The sequence below is a fragment of the Cercospora kikuchii genome (genome assembly GCF_019650295.1).
Source record: "Cercospora kikuchii DNA, contig_00005, whole genome shotgun sequence".
NCBI classification, from domain to species: domain Eukaryota; kingdom Fungi; phylum Ascomycota; class Dothideomycetes; order Mycosphaerellales; family Mycosphaerellaceae; genus Cercospora; species Cercospora kikuchii.
This window is the reverse complement of record NW_025408586.1, coordinates 344,235-361,673: the sequence shown is the minus strand read 5'-3', so window position 1 is coordinate 361,673 and position 17,439 is coordinate 344,235. Positions and strand designations below refer to the sequence as shown.

At 51.4% G+C, this 17,439-nt stretch overlaps 7 protein-coding genes across 8 annotated transcripts; 4 read left to right on the top strand and 3 right to left on the bottom strand.

Moving 5' to 3' along the window:
• Positions 1 to 3,428: 3,428 nt before the first annotated feature.
• On the top strand, positions 3,429 to 5,198 carry CKM354_000793000 (uncharacterized protein; the record flags this gene model as incomplete). Its single annotated transcript, XM_044803292.1, has 1 exon — positions 3,429 to 5,198. The coding sequence occupies one exon, from the start codon at positions 3,429 to 3,431 to the stop codon at positions 5,196 to 5,198; it is 1,770 nt and encodes a 589-aa protein (XP_044659227.1).
• Positions 5,199 to 5,538: 340 nt separating this feature from the next.
• On the bottom strand, positions 5,539 to 7,191 carry CKM354_000792900 (uncharacterized protein; the record flags this gene model as incomplete). Its single annotated transcript, XM_044803291.1, has 1 exon — positions 5,539 to 7,191. One exon carries the CDS (start codon positions 7,189 to 7,191, stop codon positions 5,539 to 5,541), a length of 1,653 nt encoding a protein of 550 aa, XP_044659226.1.
• Positions 7,192 to 7,969: 778 nt separating this feature from the next.
• CKM354_000792800 (uncharacterized protein) lies at positions 7,970 to 9,118 on the bottom strand (the record flags this gene model as incomplete). Of its 2 annotated transcripts, XM_044803289.1 has the most annotated exons (5): positions 7,970 to 8,033; positions 8,087 to 8,240; positions 8,292 to 8,733; positions 8,792 to 8,872; positions 8,930 to 9,118. In XM_044803289.1, the coding sequence occupies 5 exons, from the start codon at positions 9,116 to 9,118 to the stop codon at positions 7,970 to 7,972; spliced, it is 930 nt and encodes a 309-aa protein (XP_044659224.1). The 2 variants fall into 2 exon arrangements, with proteins under 2 accessions (XP_044659224.1, XP_044659225.1); XM_044803290.1 differs by lacking the exon at positions 7,970 to 8,033 and having other exon boundaries at positions 8,083 to 8,240.
• A 261-nt stretch (positions 9,119 to 9,379) lies between these two features.
• CKM354_000792700 (uncharacterized protein) lies at positions 9,380 to 10,356 on the top strand (the record flags this gene model as incomplete). Its single annotated transcript, XM_044803288.1, has 3 exons — positions 9,380 to 9,874; positions 9,935 to 10,222; positions 10,282 to 10,356. The coding sequence occupies 3 exons, from the start codon at positions 9,380 to 9,382 to the stop codon at positions 10,354 to 10,356; spliced, it is 858 nt and encodes a 285-aa protein (XP_044659223.1).
• Positions 10,357 to 10,827: 471 nt separating this feature from the next.
• CKM354_000792600 (uncharacterized protein) lies at positions 10,828 to 11,937 on the top strand (the record flags this gene model as incomplete). Its single annotated transcript, XM_044803287.1, has 1 exon — positions 10,828 to 11,937. One exon carries the CDS (start codon positions 10,828 to 10,830, stop codon positions 11,935 to 11,937), a length of 1,110 nt encoding a protein of 369 aa, XP_044659222.1.
• A 470-nt stretch (positions 11,938 to 12,407) lies between these two features.
• CKM354_000792500 (uncharacterized protein) lies at positions 12,408 to 14,371 on the top strand (the record flags this gene model as incomplete). Its single annotated transcript, XM_044803286.1, has 3 exons — positions 12,408 to 12,491; positions 12,556 to 12,805; positions 12,861 to 14,371. 3 exons carry the CDS (start codon positions 12,408 to 12,410, stop codon positions 14,369 to 14,371), a joined length of 1,845 nt encoding a protein of 614 aa, XP_044659221.1.
• A 1,802-nt stretch (positions 14,372 to 16,173) lies between these two features.
• Positions 16,174 to 17,124, bottom strand: CKM354_000792400 (uncharacterized protein; the record flags this gene model as incomplete). The annotated part of the gene is made up of 1 exon (XM_044803285.1): positions 16,174 to 17,124. One exon carries the CDS (start codon positions 17,122 to 17,124, stop codon positions 16,174 to 16,176), a length of 951 nt encoding a protein of 316 aa, XP_044659220.1.
• Positions 17,125 to 17,439: the final 315 nt, after the last annotated feature.

Here is a 17,439-nt window from a genome sequence, read left to right as displayed (position 1 = left end):
AAGGGGACACGGCTTTGAATGCAGTCATCGATTTGTCCTTCGGATTCAGAAGTACTGCAAACATCGCAAAGCCATCATCCGCCTGCAACGATAAGGCCCATCACGCAACCCACCGGAACTTTCAAACCCAAGCTGGCACAAAGATCCTGTCGGACAGATACACGGCATGGCATACGATGTACAAGTAGCTGGCGATGGAGAAGACTACCGGAGGTATCCAGCCGCTTCCAGGTCGATGGCTTTCAGCCCTGTAACGCCGACAGCTCGCTTCGAGAGCGCCGCAAGGCCTCTGAGGTGGCCACATCTTGCAGGACAGCGCGGTGGTCACCAGTTTCTGGTACACTGCAAGCTTGTAGCTTCCTTCTCGACACCACAAGCGCAGCCTCTGCTACTGGCCGTGGGGCTACGAAAGAAAATCCGTGTTAGTCACGACTGGTCTCCAAGAAAGAGCTGATGGCAGCATGGAACCTGGTGTTGTTTTTGGCAATCAATTTACCACGAGCTCGCACGTACAGTGTTCTCTTTCAGTCCACGAACAGCCGATTGTGCTCTGAGAGGTAGGAGATGTAAGCTATTCGCAAGTGGAGAGTCCTCGAGGTCACGAAAGGTTGGTGAAGCCTACGCTGCTGGGCAGGGCAATGCCTGCTAGTGGCCCGGTGCCTCGACCCTTATGCGGTTTGCCCTGCATTGCATCTACCGCATTGTAACCCATGCCGTGCGATCATGGCCTGGCAAATCGGATATATATACATTGCTGTGCACCTCGAGTTCGATCTTGGCATGAAGAAGTGTCATACCGCTGTGACATCCCACGATAGGGGCAACCTTGGCGGCAACAAGACGAAACTTGGACAACTTTTACAGCCAATGGCCACTTCCACTTTGGCCAAAAACCGTAACGGCTGCACATGATCGGAATAGAGATCATGTCCAAATATTCGTTCAGTCTTATTGGCCATGCTGTCCTCCCTTGGCAGCGAACTCTATCATTCTGTGGCTGAGGCCTTTGTTGTAGGTCCAATGACTGCGCAAACTCCTCGTGCGACCAAAAAGCTGTTACAGACTGCTCAGCCGCACGCAGGATCTACTTCAGCTTGTGCACACAGTCGAGAGGACAGATATGATCCAAGCTGGCTCCCTGGTGGCGACATCACGTTCGTCTTTCCCTAATGCATCCTCGAGGCAAGAAACGACTCACGATGGACGCTACGCATGCAGAGAGCCATACAAATGCTTATTTCGGACACGAAAGACACTCCCAGCATAACATTCCTCGACGACCGTTGCCCAGCATATCCAAGGACAATATTCAAGAAGATGAAGTACTGCCACTCTCGAACGTAATTGAAGATGCCGAACAGTCATCCGACTCGGACTCGCCCAAAGCACAAGACTTTCCCAAACCGAAGCACTGATCATCGCCATGGCTTCACAAGACCACGCTGATAGCGTTCGCTACATTGTTCGTTGCGCTGGCGGCCTCCCTCATCACCCTGTGGCTTGTTAACAGAAGCCGGAACGGCTTCCGCCCTACCTTCACCCAGAACCATTACACCTGGACGTATGGACCCACTGCCATTCTTGTCATTGTTGTAAGCCTGTGGCGTCAGGTCGACTACTACTGCAAGATATTGCAGCCGTGGCAGGAGCTCCAGCGAGGGCCAGCCACCGCAGACCGCAGTCTGCTCCTGGATTACATCGGACCGATCAATTACACGAGCTTCACAAAGGCCATGGAATTGCGACACTGGCCTGTCATCTGCTCGATCGCGGGGTTCTTTCTTCTGAAACTTATGGCACTGCTTTCAACTGGTCTGCTGGTTCTAGTGCCTGTCACTACGAACGATTTGACCAACATCACACTCACAACCAGTTTCAGCGCTCATGAGTTTTGGAAGGCCAACCCCATAGTGCCACTTTCATATAACCAAGGCATTGATGGAGTTGCAGTACATCAATACCTAGGCATCCTACAAGACAATGTGGAATCACCGAAAGGTACACAGGACAGCTTGACGTTTCAATCCTTCGAGCCCGCCACCGAACAGACTTTCCAAAGCATCACATCAGAAGTCGATATTTTCAGGCCAGAATACAGATGTGAGGTCGCCGATGTTATCTTCCAAAAAGAGGAGTATGGTAACGGCGCTCGAAAAGTGCGTCTGGCCATCCCATCTTGCTCAAGTACAGAGCTCGACTTGGACACATATGCCTACTGTCGTGGGGAGAGCACGGTCTGTTCGCAATCGAGGATTGAAAATTACCTGCGCCCGTTGGCTTGCTCTGACCAAAAGTATGTCGAAGCCAAGGACTGGGACAGCTATGGTTTCGCTCTTATCGTCAGCAATGTGACCTACAAGCCTAGTCTGGACCCACCGCTTGTGGGTCAGATTCTATTCTACCCTGAAATGGTCTTTGGTCAGACCTCCGCAGTCATGTGCCAGCCAAATTACTCTATGAACAGCGCGCCGATCACCACCAACGGTAGCTTCGAGCACTTCACGATTGGTAATCTCAGCCCGAAAGGCCAGATCGACAACTTGACAGCTTAGACCATGGGCCAAGTTTTACTCTCAAGCTTACAGGCGGCTCGTGAGGATATTCCGAACTGGTCCTTAGGTGGACCTGCTCCCGACCCTCGTACGTGGATCGCAAAACTGCCTAACGACCCCGACCCCAGCGATCCAGTACAGATGGACCCCAATCCATTTAGTAACAGCAGGACAGCCACCGCTGAATCTAAACCGATCTGGTACCTTTTTCTACGCACACTGCCAACACAACAACAAGAACAGATGAGTCAATTCTTATCCCCAGTCCCACTTCTGAATTCTGCTGTAAGAGTGTGCAATGGGCTTGCTGCACAGATGGCAAGGAAGCACTTCCTGACACCCATCAAGGAATCAGCGAGTGGTCAGATAGTCCACATCGAGGAACGACTGCAGATCGGTGTGATATCTTTCTGGATGATGTCAGCTATCTTCCTAGTACTGGCAGCATGTGCTGTATGCATCCTTCGAACGACGCCATCCAATGTCATTGCACAGCATCCGAGCTCGATAGCCACGAGCGCTTCTGTGCTTACGATGAGTCCAGAGGTGCACAATCTGCTTGTCCCTGCTGGCTCTGTACGTACTAGTCAGCTTACAGCATCATTGTCAGATCGAAGGTTCGTGACACTTGGCAGCGGTGGCATTGGCGTGGATTCCACGCGGCCTTGCACAGCCGCAACAGAGAAAAAACCTGGTCCTTGGATCCCACTGCTCGCAAGACCGTACATGATGCTCCTCACGCTTGGAGCTCCACTGCTGGTGATGATTATCCTTGAAGTTGTGTACGCTGCCTCCAAGCAGCACCGAGGATTAGTTGATGTAACAATGGCTGAGTCCTCCGCGACATACCTTGCACGCTATGGTTCTGCCTTAATCATGTTCCTGATAGCAACCTCATTCAATGGCTTGGATTTTGCGGTGTCTTTCTTTGCGCCATACAGTCTATTACGCGGTGGCAGTGTTCCAGCTGCACGTGGTATCGACTTTCACGTTCTCGGAAGCTTCCCGCCCAAGGCGTTATACAAATCCTTGAAAAGAAAGCACTGGGCTTCTGCTCTATCAAATTCAGCAGGAACACTAGGTGGCGTTCTCACGATCATCAGCTCGGGTCTATGGCTCGTCGACCGAGATGTCGTGCAGGAAATGGCCATTCGGCTGCCACTGGCACACTCGTGGAACGCCACATGGCCAGACAGCTCTTTGACTGGAGATGGAGGCGCAGGCGTGACCTTTAACACAATTCAGCATGGAGGCGCAGTGATGGGTCCGCTTATCTGGGACGATTATGTGCTGCCCGACCTGAGCACTGGCTTGACAATCGAAAGTGAAACGCAGGAGACGCTGGTTGGCTCCTCTTCCAATTACACCTTCCAGGTGCAAGCTTTGCGACCTCATCTGCTTTGCGAGGCAATAGACAACGACCGCACCAAAGTTTATCGGAATGAGAAAGATGGGGCGTATACTGACCTTGAGTTTCTGTTCCCACTCGAAGGCCATTGTCGAAGAGGAGGACGGTACGGCGAAAACGCATACTACAACGTCTCATACTCAATCTACGCCAAATCTGCCGGCGCATCACTCTGGTTTGGCAAGCTGATAGATCTACACCTTGGCCCCTTCCACAATAGGACGGTGTCCGACGGTTCTAGCAATACGACGGAAGAGACATTGGAGTTTGGCGAGCCTTCCTATGGCCCAGATAATATCGTTGGTTGCCCCTCAGTCGGTGTGGTACTCGGGCCTTTCAATGTTTCCGATGGAAAAAAGAAGGCTTCAGAGTTCACTGCACTTTTATGTTCACAAAAGGTTGAGCAGGTCGCACTCGACGTGACTTATCTCGGTAATCAGACCAGAACTCCGACCCTTGTTGGAAGCGACGGTCCCAGACGTATCGAAGGGCAATCCCATTATCTCACGAACGGAACGCAAGGTTTCGAATCCTTCGCCTATCGTGTGCAGCTTTACATTGGGAACCTCTCGGCAATCAATGCGTCTCACGGAGAAAATCCATTTAGTCAAGTCGACGGCTTCGTGGACAATATTGTGTCTGGCCCAGGTGGAGTGCCATTCGAGGAGCTCCAAGGTAAAGACAACCAAGACAACTTGATCAATGCCGTTCAGAAACTCTACAACAAGTACATGAGTCTTGCCATCGATGCAAATTTCCGACAAGCATATTCGACTCCCGAGGAAGCTGAATTTGTGACTGGCAAGCTCAGAATCATGACCTCCAGACTTCAAGTCAACTTCGTCTCGAAACTCATCCTCCAGATTATATTGGCAGTAATGACACTCATGGGTGGCTTAGCATTCTGGCTCGCAGACCTGAGGGGAAGTCTGCCTCGCAAACCAACGTCCATCGCTAGCACGATGGGTTTCCTCGCGAGCTCGAAACTTTGTGGCTCGAATGGCTCAGCGTCATTGATTCCCAAGAACGCGATGCAGACGGAAGAAAAGGAATTCGTGAATCTCTTCGATGGATGGTTGTTTAGCTTGGGGTGGTGGAACACGTCTACTGAAACCGACGTCGAAGTTGTGCTAGATTCGGGAGTTGTAGAAAGAGCGAAGAAGAAGCGGTTTGGTATCGATGTCGGTGTGCCTGAGCAACTTGGATTCAGGAAACGGCGCAGATTTCAACCTGCATAGGCGGCACCTGGACACAGTTGAGATAACACGAGCTCTCAAGTCCAGAGATATTATTCAGATCAGCGACAATCATGAACTCGGCGTGTCAACGCGCAACAGAACAAGTGAGATGCACCTTTCATTGGCAGAGGCATATTATAGAAAGCCCTCCAGACTCTTGAAGCTGAATTGCACCAGGAATTGTACCATTCTGAATGCCCGGCACGGCGTATTGAGTGCAACCGGTTGAATTCAGCCAACGGAGACATGTCATTGCGCCGTGATCATGTGCAACCGAGCGTACGAAGAAATGTACGGCCTACTTCGCAGTCGCGCGCAGAAGAAGGGGCTGTTATTGAACTTAAGTCAGGGGCTCGTCTCGCTCCAGAAGATCTATCACATGTCCGAGTGTATCAGCATATGTCGCAGCATTGCGCCATGGGCCCAAGCGTCTGAGTATGGCGGCCATTGCGAAGCTCGCGGCGCTGCATCGCTCGGGCGTAATGTCACAGGTTGCGCTCGTCCATTCCTGTTCAGTGTAGTATTTGGCCTTGCGCACGGAGTTGAACTCGGAGAATGTGTCCTCGAGCTTCCATAATTCAGCATTCGCAGTGATAGGGGCATAGGAAGAGTAAACCGCCAAAAGGAGGCCCGCGTGCCATGATGAGCGGGCGACGTGCATACCGGGAACATCTGAGAGACGGAAGCGTTCTAGTAGGAGCTGAATGTAGAATGCGTGGCACGCAGCTCGCCGAGCGTCCGCTGTACTGGCCCAGTCTCTGATGGTTTGCTTTTCTTCGGTGCTTGCGGCTTGTGCGCCATCCCTACCGCAGGCTCTCTCGAACAGATCCATGTCGCATAGCATGTGTATGTAGCAGGAATGACACAGCATCAGTACGGAAAGTTTATTGGCACTGTCGGATGTCAGCAGCTGGATGGAATCATCGAACCATGTGCACAGCATGGCGAGAAGTGCTTGAGTCGTTTGCAAGCCCACTTCTGCAAACGGCGTTGCTCGCGCGTGACCCACTGCTGCAATGAAACCCTCGATCACTGCACACAAAGAGAATGGTACTGGCAAAGGCACAGATACGTTCCGGGAAGACGCAGCAGTCCATTCAGCCGGCGTCTTTGCCAAGAATAGAGCATCTGGAGCTGCTGTCTGCACGTTGACAGGATCGCTCCTGAACGTGGATGGCGCATGTAGAATGGCAGAAATCTCACCGTTGTGAATCTGGATGGCATTCCGAAGCCGAATGACCGTCTGCAATTGTATCCATTTGCTCCAGTCTTGCTCTGGGTCGAGACTCGGGGACATCGACAGCTCCGTGGCACGGGATTGCAGCATGAGTTTCTCCAGTGCAAGAATGCCAAACCCAAGCGGGCCATGGTAAAGCTGGGAGAGCATCAAGTCCGTGGTCTTTCCAGAAAGCAGTGCATATGTTTGCCCAATGGCCGCCGCTTGCAGTATCGGTAGAGTCTGCTCGATCGATACTACTTCGCTTGGCTGCGATGATATGAGAATAGCTTTGTTGATCGCAGTGAACAATCTTTCCGCGTGGTACAGCGCATCTGGCGACCCTTCAGCTAAAGCGCTAAGCGAGCAAATGGAAAGCAATAGCAGTGGGTTGGTTTGAGCAGGACGAAACGTTGGCAGATGTACAATGGGGATGATGTGCCAAAGCTGAGTGGAGAACATGCGAATGCAGCGATTGAGAAAGCCCGTGGATGGAAGCGTGACATCGGGAAGTTGTTTCCGCAAACTACCAGCAAGCGCATCTCGAGAGATCTCGTGCTCTCGACCCGGCATTAGTGTTGTTTGACTCGTGAAGGGTCTCGAAGACGGTTGCAGGTCTACGAAGCGCTTGTTGAACCAGCGCTGTGGTATTTCGATGGGCGGACGCTGTGGACCGCCCGACATGTGCCCCGAATGCTGGTCATCAGGTGGGCGCAAGGGCAACCAGGGATTTCCAGGGCATGCATTAAACAGATCATATGTGCCGAGGTCTTCCATGGAGAAGTCTGGGTCGAGGGCGAGCGAGTCGTCCCACTGCCATCCCAATTCAGGAAGGTCCTGATGTTGAAGGCCCACGTCGATAACGTCCTCGGCCTGTGTTGGATTATCAGAACCTAATAATGGATCCGCCATCGACCTCATGTCTATGGTGGCGGCATCGACAGCCTGTGTCAAGTGAATCGTCGTATCCGTGTCCATTGCCGGAGGTGGCGCAGCCTCCGTGCCGGAATGGCACGTTCGCATGTGACGGCGCCATGTGTCTCGGCGAGCAAAGGTGGCCTCGCACTGCCCGCACGCAAACGGCCGCTCTCCGGTATGAGTGCGGACGTGGCGCTCATAGTGTTCTAGGCGCGAGTATCGTTTGGCACAAAAGGGGCACGCCCGCTCCGTTCGCGTGCGCATAGTGGCTGCACAGAGACATGTCGTTATATCAGAAGCGTGGTGTGGGACGTGGAAGTGGGACGAGAATGTGGAGAGAAGTAAGATTCGACGCGATGAATGTTGTCCGCTCTGGTCTCGGCCCGTTCCGGGCCCGTCGAGTGCGAGCCGAGGTCTGCTCCTGCTCCACAGCTGTGCTGCTCTGCTCTTCTGATCTGCTTCACGACCTATCAAGCAGAACAAACACCTGCTCCTCGGCTGACAACCCAAACCCATGGCGGCGCAGACATTGTCGTGCTACAATCGAATGATCTACATTCTCATCTTACCTCCCCAACATTACTCCCGCCGTAGAGCGGCGTTCACAGTTTCATCAGCGAGAGATGGAGGATAACAATCATGTGAACAGGTACAGCCCTACGCCTAGAACTTTGAGCCAGATGCTCCTCCACCATGCCAGCCTGGCCGTCTCCGGTGTTAGTGCTCGCTCGGTACGTGTGGCCAGCCCACTCACTTTGCGAATTCTATCGTGTTCCGCAGCGATCCCAGCCCGTCTACAGACACTTCGACAACATCTCCATTTCCTAGGAACGACTTTGGACTCTGAAATGCGCCCACACCCGCTGCCGTCCCTGTCATGACTGCCGTTCCAGCAGGGATAGTCGTGCCTAGAGCCGATGATTAGCAACATCACGTGGCCAGGAATCGCTGTCACCGACCTTGGCTCATATGACTGAGGACTTGTGCTGGCGTGAAAATCATGTCGCTTGCAAGCTCCACGTCTTGCACAATCTTGCCATTCACTTTAGTCCGCAGTCTCCTGCCTGCGGCGGTCTTGGCATACGTGTCCGCGCTGACGAGGACGGGCCCGATGGGCGCGAACTTGTCGAATGCTTTGGCATAAAAGAACTGCCCGCCGCTGTTGTTCGGTAATTGGAAGAAACGGCACGACAAGTCATTGCCAACAGTGTAGCCGAGGATGTGACCATCCGCTTCCGCTGGCGTGATGTTCTTGCACGCTCGCGATGTCACAAACACGAGCTCGCCTTCAAAGTCAAGAAGACTCGTGGCACAAAACTCATTCACTGGGATTGCCTCATCGGGATCCGCGAGTGATGCTGCAGGCTTTGTCCACAATGGCGGATACTTGGGCACAGTGAGCTGAACGTCACGAGGTTAGCACTTGCCATCAGAATAATGGCCCTGGGTTCAGACTTACCTTGGCTTCTGCAGCGTGCGATCGATAATTAAGTCCGACGCAGTAAATCGGGACCTCCGTGGACGGGAGTGGGGCAAGCAGCTAATTCAGCTTCAGTCAGTGTCTTTCCAGAAGCATAAATACGCCAAAGACGAATACCTTGGCAATGGTATGTTTTCCAGAAGCTGCCCCGGTCTGGATCTCTTCGATCGAGCTATAGGCTGCCACCACAGTGCCGACACTGAGTGGTTCAAGTATGCCGCTCTTGCTGTTTGTTTCGATGGGAGCAAAGTAGGACTGTCCATCCTCAGCTGATCGGAATTTGATCAACGCCTCGAATTTTGCCATTATGCTTTGTTGTAGGTATTGCTTCTTCTGCGCCGCGATTTTATTCAAACAAGATGTGGCGATAGCCAGAAGCTGATATTCAGCGTGGTTCTCCGCGTCCCACTTGCCTGCTCCATGTGTCCCACTCCCATTCTCTGCGCGTCCCACACCTGCCCAGATCCGACCAGTCCCATCTCGCCACAGATATTGCGGCTATGGCACAAGCCTCATGCTCAGTTGCAGTGTCAACGATTCATCGAACAATCACTTCGCTCCGACATAATGTCAAGACCAAAGCACGTTCTCATCACTGGGTGCAGCAGCGGGATCGGTCAAGCTCTTGCCCTGGAATTCGCCCAGAAGGGCTTTAATGTCATCGCAACAGGCAGAAACGCCGAATCGATTGAAGAACTGCGAACCCGGCACAAGAACATCACCCCGCTGTTCGTGGATGTCCAAAAGCCAGAATCCATCTCAGCATTGAAAGACGAGGTCAAGAAGCTTACAAATGGCAGACTAGATTTCCTCGTCAACAATGCCGGCGTGCATTATGCATCAACAGCACTCGATCTCAAACCGGAGAAAGTACGAGAGGTCTTCGAGGTCAATCTCATTGCAGTGATGCAGATGTGTCAGGCTTTCGCGGACTTCTTGATGGCGGCCAAAGGCGTCATTGTGCAAATCGGGAGTGTCACTCGTGCTGTTCCCATGGTTTGGCAAGGTCCGTATAACGCATCGAAGGCGGCGTTGAGTCAGTATACGAAGACTATGCGTCTGGTATGTATTGACTTGCAGAAGCGGCAGTAATTGAAAGCATTGGTTGATTGAGTGCGTCAGGAATTGGAGCCATTCGGTGTCCGCGTGGTCGAGGTCGTCACGGGCTACGTTCAGAGTAAAATTCTACGAAATGGTCTTCAGGCACCCCCAACGTCCCTCTATTTGCCGATCAAAGGTCATATTGAGAAGCTCAAGAATCAGGGCAACAGAAATGGCATGCCGGCCAACCAATATGCTCGCTTTGTTGTTGAACGGGTGACGAGGCCCAACCCGAGCAGAGAGATCTGGGCTGGCGCAAGAGCACATACTTTATGGTTTATTGTGACCTGGCTGCCACTTTGGATGCAGGTGAGCTACTCGTATCCGCTATCAAGATTGCTCATTACTGAATTCGTAATTCTCAATAGTTTTTCATATGGAATAGGACTTTCGGGTTGGGTAGGCTACGCCCTGGGGATCTCAAAAGGAAGGATGGAATCTGATGATGCAGAGTTTAGTTAATAAGGTGGTACTTTGCCTGCGACTTCAATTTCATGCTGGAACATCAGTGAGCAGCCACCTGCATGGCATAGAATAGAACAACAGAAATTGATGCCGGCAGTTTAACTGCCTGAACATTGAGCGAATCAGCTGTCTGCAGTGCGAGAGGGAATGAAACTCCGAGGTAATTGCGGCAGTCGCGAGTCCTCAATGGCGCACTTCCCGCCCGCTTGAACGCGTGCTTTTCCACACGAGCGGGAAGTGGTATCTCCAAGCTGTCTGTACCTCGAGGGACGCGGAAGAAGACCGCTACGTTGTGCAGCTTTCAAGAAACTCGTGGGACGCTTGTCCCACACGGTCCCACAAGTGTGTGCTACTGCAAGACCATACATCTTCCATGGCGATCTACCTTTTGCGGAAACAGAAACAAGACAACCACTGCTCACGGCGTCGAGAATCTCACAAACACAGTAATGGGAGTTGATACTATCGCTCTATCTTTTGTCCTCAACTTCGTTTCCAAACTCCCTCGAAACGTGCGCGAAGTAATCGTTCCCGACATGTTGATCCCGAAGATTGTCAACAACCCGACGAAAGTCCAGCTCGAACGTCTCGGGCACGTCTATTTCGAGCTCGCAGACTTGGAGCAATTTGAAGAGTTCGCCCACGACTTTGGCTTTGCGGTGGCAGCGAAAGCAGACGGAAAGATCTATTTCCGCGGCTACGGCAAGGACCCATACATCTATGTCGCTTCGCAAGCTGCATCAGGGAAGCCAGCATTCAGAGGACCAGCATTCGTCGCTCAGAATCGAGACGAGTTCGAGAAGGCAAAAGCATTGCCGGGAGCTGAGCACAAGATCTTGGACAACGCCCCTGGCGGAGGTGAAATCGTCACATTTGCCCGCGCAGACGACACTTTCTTCCACGTTATCTTCGGACAACAAGAGCGCACTATCGACGCATCACAAAAGGTTCCGAGTGCCACTCATGTGGAGCTAGGACCTGCAAACACACCATTCGACAAACCACGTAAAGGCACATTCCAACGCTTCAACGACGGTCCCGCTCTCATTCACAAGATTGGGCACTTCGGCTACGTGCATCGTGACTTCGACAAAGAATTGAAATGGTACACTGATAACTTCAATTTCGTACCTTCGGACATCCTACATCACTGGGACTTCTCAAACATCGATGTCATGACATTTATGCACCTGGATCTGGGCAAGCAGTACTCCGATCATCATGTCTTCTTCATGCAACGGGCTCCTCCGGAGACGAAGAAGACTTATTTACACCATTCTTCGTACGAGGTGGAGGATTTTGATACGCAACTAATCGGACATCAGTGGCTGGCGAAGAAGGGATGGAAGAGCGTGTGGGGTGTTGGGAGGCATGTGCTCGGGAGTCAGATTTTCGATTACTGGCAAGATCCGAGTGGGTTCAAGATTGAGCATTATGCTGATGGAGATTTGGTTAACGAAGACACGCCTACGAGGCGTGAGGTCGTTGGGCCTCTGTCGATTTGGGGTCCAGAGCTACCAAAAGATTTTGGAGATGATGGGACCCTTCTATTGATTTGATGAGATCGTGGATCTGTAGCTTATCAGCAGCAATGGAAACTATTTACCAATTGGGACTCACAGCCTGAGAGATCTTCCACGTGCATGGGAAGATGGATCGTGCGGTCGTACGCACACGTAACATGACTGCTCCAAGCGTGATCATCATGTCCCACGTTCCTCTGCCCAACGCCACATCACCTCAGCGTCTGCCCGCACTGCCAGTGTTAAATTTCGAAGCCGAGGACAATAGTCCCACAGTCCGTAAACGAGCTGAGTTCTGGGTCCCTCGGGTTTCATGTGGTGGGTCTGCAGATTGTCGTATGGCGAACGCCACTGTCCCGCCTTTGAAAGGGCTCGTGTGGGACGTTAAGCGGAGAGGCGAATGCTAGATCATAGGAAACAACTAGCAGAAAAGTGCACACCACAGTACAGTTTCTCGCACCGTTTTGCAATCATCCCGGAGCGACCTCGTATCTACTGTAATCAGCATGGAAGACGGACAAGTCGTGATCGTTGGAGCAGGACCGGCAGGACTCACGCTAGGTCTTGCACTTGATCAGCAAGGGGTCAAGGTATAGTATCCTTGCCCATGACAGAAGGACTTCCCTGAGTTGAAACTGACTGAGCTGAGAGTAGAGTCTCATCCTTGAAAAGGAGAAAGAAATCACACAAGATCCCCGCGGCGTTGTCATAGCTGGCGATGCAGTCCGTATTCTCTACCAGCTTGGTCTCGGCCCAGATATGCCAAAGATCGGACACGAGCTCTTGGAAATCAATTTTCATACCTCCTCTTTCACCAATCCGCCATTTCACCGGTTGGCTCTTAGTTCAGATAATATGTCACAAGCTGTGCCTGGTGCCGTTTTGCAAGTTCAACCAAAATTAGGTATCTGAAGTGTTCACGAATGTAAAAGGACGAAACCGCTGATCCGTTGACACAGAGCATGCACTTCGGAAAAGGATAGAGGAAAGCAAGTTCTGCACGCTAAGAACAAGCTGTGAAGTCACAAGCATCAGGCACAACGATCAATCAGTCTCTGTGGAGTACACCGATTCGGAAGGATCAAAGCAGAAAGTGGAAGCTGCTTGGCTGGTTGGTGCTGACGGCAAGAGAGGGATCGTTCGAAAGAAGTTTCTGGAGCCTACAGCAGGAATCCGTCAGATTCATTCTGACTACCGATATGAGGGGACTTGGGTCGCCGCGAACTTGAAGATCACTCCTCCGACCCCCGAAACGCATCCGGACTTTCCTGGCTGGAATATCGGAATGACACCGGACGAAGTGTACGATCTCTTTTGGCTCAAAGGCTGGCATTTCTGTTCTCCTCCCGGGAAACCTGTCGCATGCGGCCGTTTCGGGCCTCATGATCAACACTTTTGGAGACATGAGTTCCGGCAGGATCAATGGGACGATGCAACGATGGATGCTGAAGAGCTTTTGTGGGAGAATTTGACGCCCATGATCACACGTCATGGAGACACCAATGGTCGATCGTTCGGGAGGGATGTCACGTTCCCGCGTGACTGTATCGAGATCTTACGATGCAGGCCTTTCACATTCACGCACAAGGTCGTGAATCGATGGTTCCATCGACGAGTCATCTTGATCGGAGACGCTGCTCACGTGTTCCCTCCTTTTGGAGGTCAAGGCATTGCGAGTGGTATTCGAGACGCGCATCAACTTGCCTGGAGAATCCGCTTGCTCAACTTACAGGAAAACCAATCTGCAGCTAAGCAAGAGAAAGTGTTGAACGCATTGGCTGCTGAGCGGACTCAAAGCATAAAGACTGTTGCCAATTTCACAAAGATGAACGGCATACTCTGCAATCACAAAGTCTCGTTCGTCTTCTACGCCCTGCAGTGGGTCGAACGGCTCTTAAGCGTTTTCCTGCGCTTGAAATTGCCATATGACCCACAGTCAACGGCGGAACGAACAGGATTCCAAGGAGTCACAGGAGGATTCTTCCTACCAGATCACGGTGGAGGACAGAAGCTGCCACAGATCTATCTCGACTCGATCAAGAGAAGAGAAATCTTGTCCGACAGCATTTTAAAGGAAGAATCGACGCTTTTCCACTTGATCGCGCTTGTAAACGGGAACCAAGACATTGGCTACGGCCCCAAAGCATTTGAAGACATACTGTCAGAGTGCCGGATACCGAAAGCCGTCCTTTCAGCTGCCTCTATGTCAATTGTGAGCACGCAGCCTTGTCAACCAGCATCAATGGGCTCTTTTGCTGCTCCGACGGCACGCAAGTTCGCCCCTACGTCCCTCAGACGGCTTTCGCCTAGACAAGCACGTCCTGGGTACGACATCAATGCATTCGAGTCGCGCTTCGGCAAAGATACCAAGTATATCATTGCTCGGTTGGATTTCTTTACTTTTGCTACTTGCAAGGATATGAATGAACTAAGAGTGTGTTTGCGACGTCTCGCTGAAGTTAGCTTGTAGCGCTGTATAGCGAGCACAGTGCCTTACCGGAGGTCGGGCATTCAAGATTCGAGCTTGAACAAAGTAGAACTCGCGCGAATGAATTGTGCGTTACGAGCGGGACAGATTTCAAGCAGCTCCGTGGAAATCTACATAACAGATGCTGAGGCAGCTTGCGAGGAGCCTCTTGAGAAAATCAGTACATACACTTAGATCCATGTGTGAGCGGAGAGTGCAGCGGTGTACAGCCTCAGACATCCAACGCCATCAGGATCTGCTCCAACGAGCAAAAGCTCGCAATAGTAGCAGTGGCGGCTGACTATGCGCGAAGAGCTAATAATACCAGTCGCTGAGCACCACACTCCATCATGGTGTGTCGCACGAACCATACCGAATCGAAGTCGATGAGTGGTCAAATCAACTGCCAAGCGAACCTGCATGAGCTATGGGTACTCAACCCCTTGAGTACTGTCCCGTGGCATATTTCACCTTGTGTTATATTCTGAATACCACTATAGGGCTGTGCTCAGCCTTATGGCATAATACTTCGAGGCTCAGGCAGCTCATATTTCTGTTCATAGCTCAATGTGCTTTTTCGACGAATGCCACAATCGTGATGGTGGGCTGCGGCCTCTGCCACGAGCAGACGCCATACCATGAGACCCAGAATTTGGTATATGCGCGAATATCTTACATATAGTTCGACTCCCTGGATGTCGTTTGACACATGATCGGAATGTAAATCATTCGACATTGACCTCCGCGGAAAATCAAAATGCTTACGTTCAGCAAACTCGTCATATCAGCCTTGACCTGGCCATACTACTGGCCCCTCCGCTATTCCACATTACGACCAGTTGAAGCTCTACTCGAAGCTTGTGAAAAAGATGAAGAAGTGGGTAAAGTCATCTGTGCTTTTCGAGCAAGCAAGCATCGAGAATTGCAATCGATTAAAACAGCCGTAAGCTTTTCGTCCCTCCAACTCTCTCAGCTCTTGTGTATTACATTCTAACACATGAACAGTCCACTCTTTCCGCGGCCGCAGCAATAGGAGCCCTATCCTGGAGAGAACTCCCACTTGAGATCTGGTCCTTCCTAGGCTGCGCCCATTGCAGCTTGACATTGGCGATATTTTCAATCATATTGGCTGCTCAACACGAATCCATTCTGGAGAGGCAGATGGAAATCAAACCCACTGATACCTTGAAAAGCACAGATGTGGGAAATTTTCTCAAACTCATATTCGTTGAACTGAATCCGGACGCCGAGACGGAACGCTCTCAGTTTCGATATTCGAAGAATATGATTTACATCTGGCAATCACCACTCATGCTGATGGCTTGGTCATGGGTGTGGCTCTTGTTGAGCATTTCACTACGGATGATAGGTCCATTTCTGAATTGGGAAAAGGTTCAAGATCTGAAGAAAGCGGGAGTGATGTATTTTGTAGTTTTGGTGGTTTGCTTGGCAAATACTGTGTGGTGTTCATTTTGGTTGTTCCGTGCAGCATCGGCTGGATCAGTTGGAGGAGGAGTTCAAGTTATGATGTTGCTTCCAGGCACACAGCGTTTGCGGACGGGAGAAGCACATTTACGTCCGGCGAGCGTGCAGATCGATCATATCAAGATGACTCCGGGTGGCACGCCTTTGCAGTCTCGAAATGCGACTTGTCTGTGGCATTTGGAAGGAACAATCATCCGGCCAGCGACTTGCTAATGCTTTGATCACACTGATTTTCTTTTTGCTCTAACATCAGCACCTCTACATCTAATGCCATCTTCCAACTATACTGCATAGCCCTCCCACCGAACCGTCCACCGCTTCTATCTCCGACCAATTCCCTCAAAAACCTTCTCATTATGTTCCACCACCTTTTCTGCAAATTTTCGTTCCCTATATGCCCTCAAAATCTCATTCTCCGCCTTCTTCCCATCCCAATCCAACGACCAGCTCCCCTTGCCGAATTCCTCACTCATCGCATAGAACAACATTCTCTCCCCCACATCCTCTGCCTTCCCCATCACCAAAGCACCCAACAGCGGCTCCACAACCCATCTCATCCCAATGCCCAAGACTCCTTTCGCACTTCTTCCAAGTAGACCCGTGCTCGTCAACCCCGGAAAAACATGCACGAAACCCTTCCCAGAATTCTCCGACTGCGAAGAAAAGTTATCAAAAGACAACGTCATCATCGTAGCGAATTGTCCCGCTGCATTGCCCACGGAATAATTCTTCTTGAGATCCAGGTCGTCCTCGAAGATTTTACCTTCCTTTCCTCCGGCGAGGATTGAGATTGTTCGGGCAGAAGAGGACATGATCGGTAGGAGATTTTGGATGAAGCGGATGCGGGAATAATAACGGAGTGAAACGGAATTATCCAGCCCGTCAGCATTTTCTTCGCGGCCGGTGAAGGAGATGTAGCCTTGTGATAAGAATAGAAAATCAAGTTTGCTGTTCCCTTGTTGTTGTGAGAGGGTAGACTTGATTACTTTGCTGACTTTGTCGACGTTTGCGAGAAGGGAAATGTCGGATTCGAGGAAAGTGTAGGTGCCGTTTGGGTTGAGAGTTTTGAGGTTGTCGAGGTGAGGTTGGAACGTCTGCTGGTCCCGGCCAACTACTATAGCGTGAGGAGAGGAGAGGTGTTTGGCGAAGGCTTGGAGGGTTGCGAGGCCTATGCCGCTTGTCGCGCCGACAAAGAGGGCTGTTGTGGGTGAGGAGTGGGTTTGTTTGAGGGAGGCGTTGGAGGCGCGGATCTCTTTGAGTGAGGAGGGCATGGCTGATGCTCTTCTTGCTTCTTCCCCGAGGTTGGTGGTTTCGTTGATCTTGCTTGGTGGTATGTGTTCCTGAGTGCGAGAGTCGCTTTTCTGCTGCTGTTGGTACCGCTGTTGCTGCTGTTCTTACTGTTTATGTATGATAGAAACACACTGAACGTCGCGAAGCAATCTACTTATCCTCTCCCTACCTCTGTCGCGCCGCAAGCGAGACAGGATCAGTATATCCGGCTTGAACATGTTGGTGACCAAGATATCGCGGTTTCGCGGCTTTCCGAATACAGGATGTCGTGCGCAGACGTTGAAGCGGAGATATGC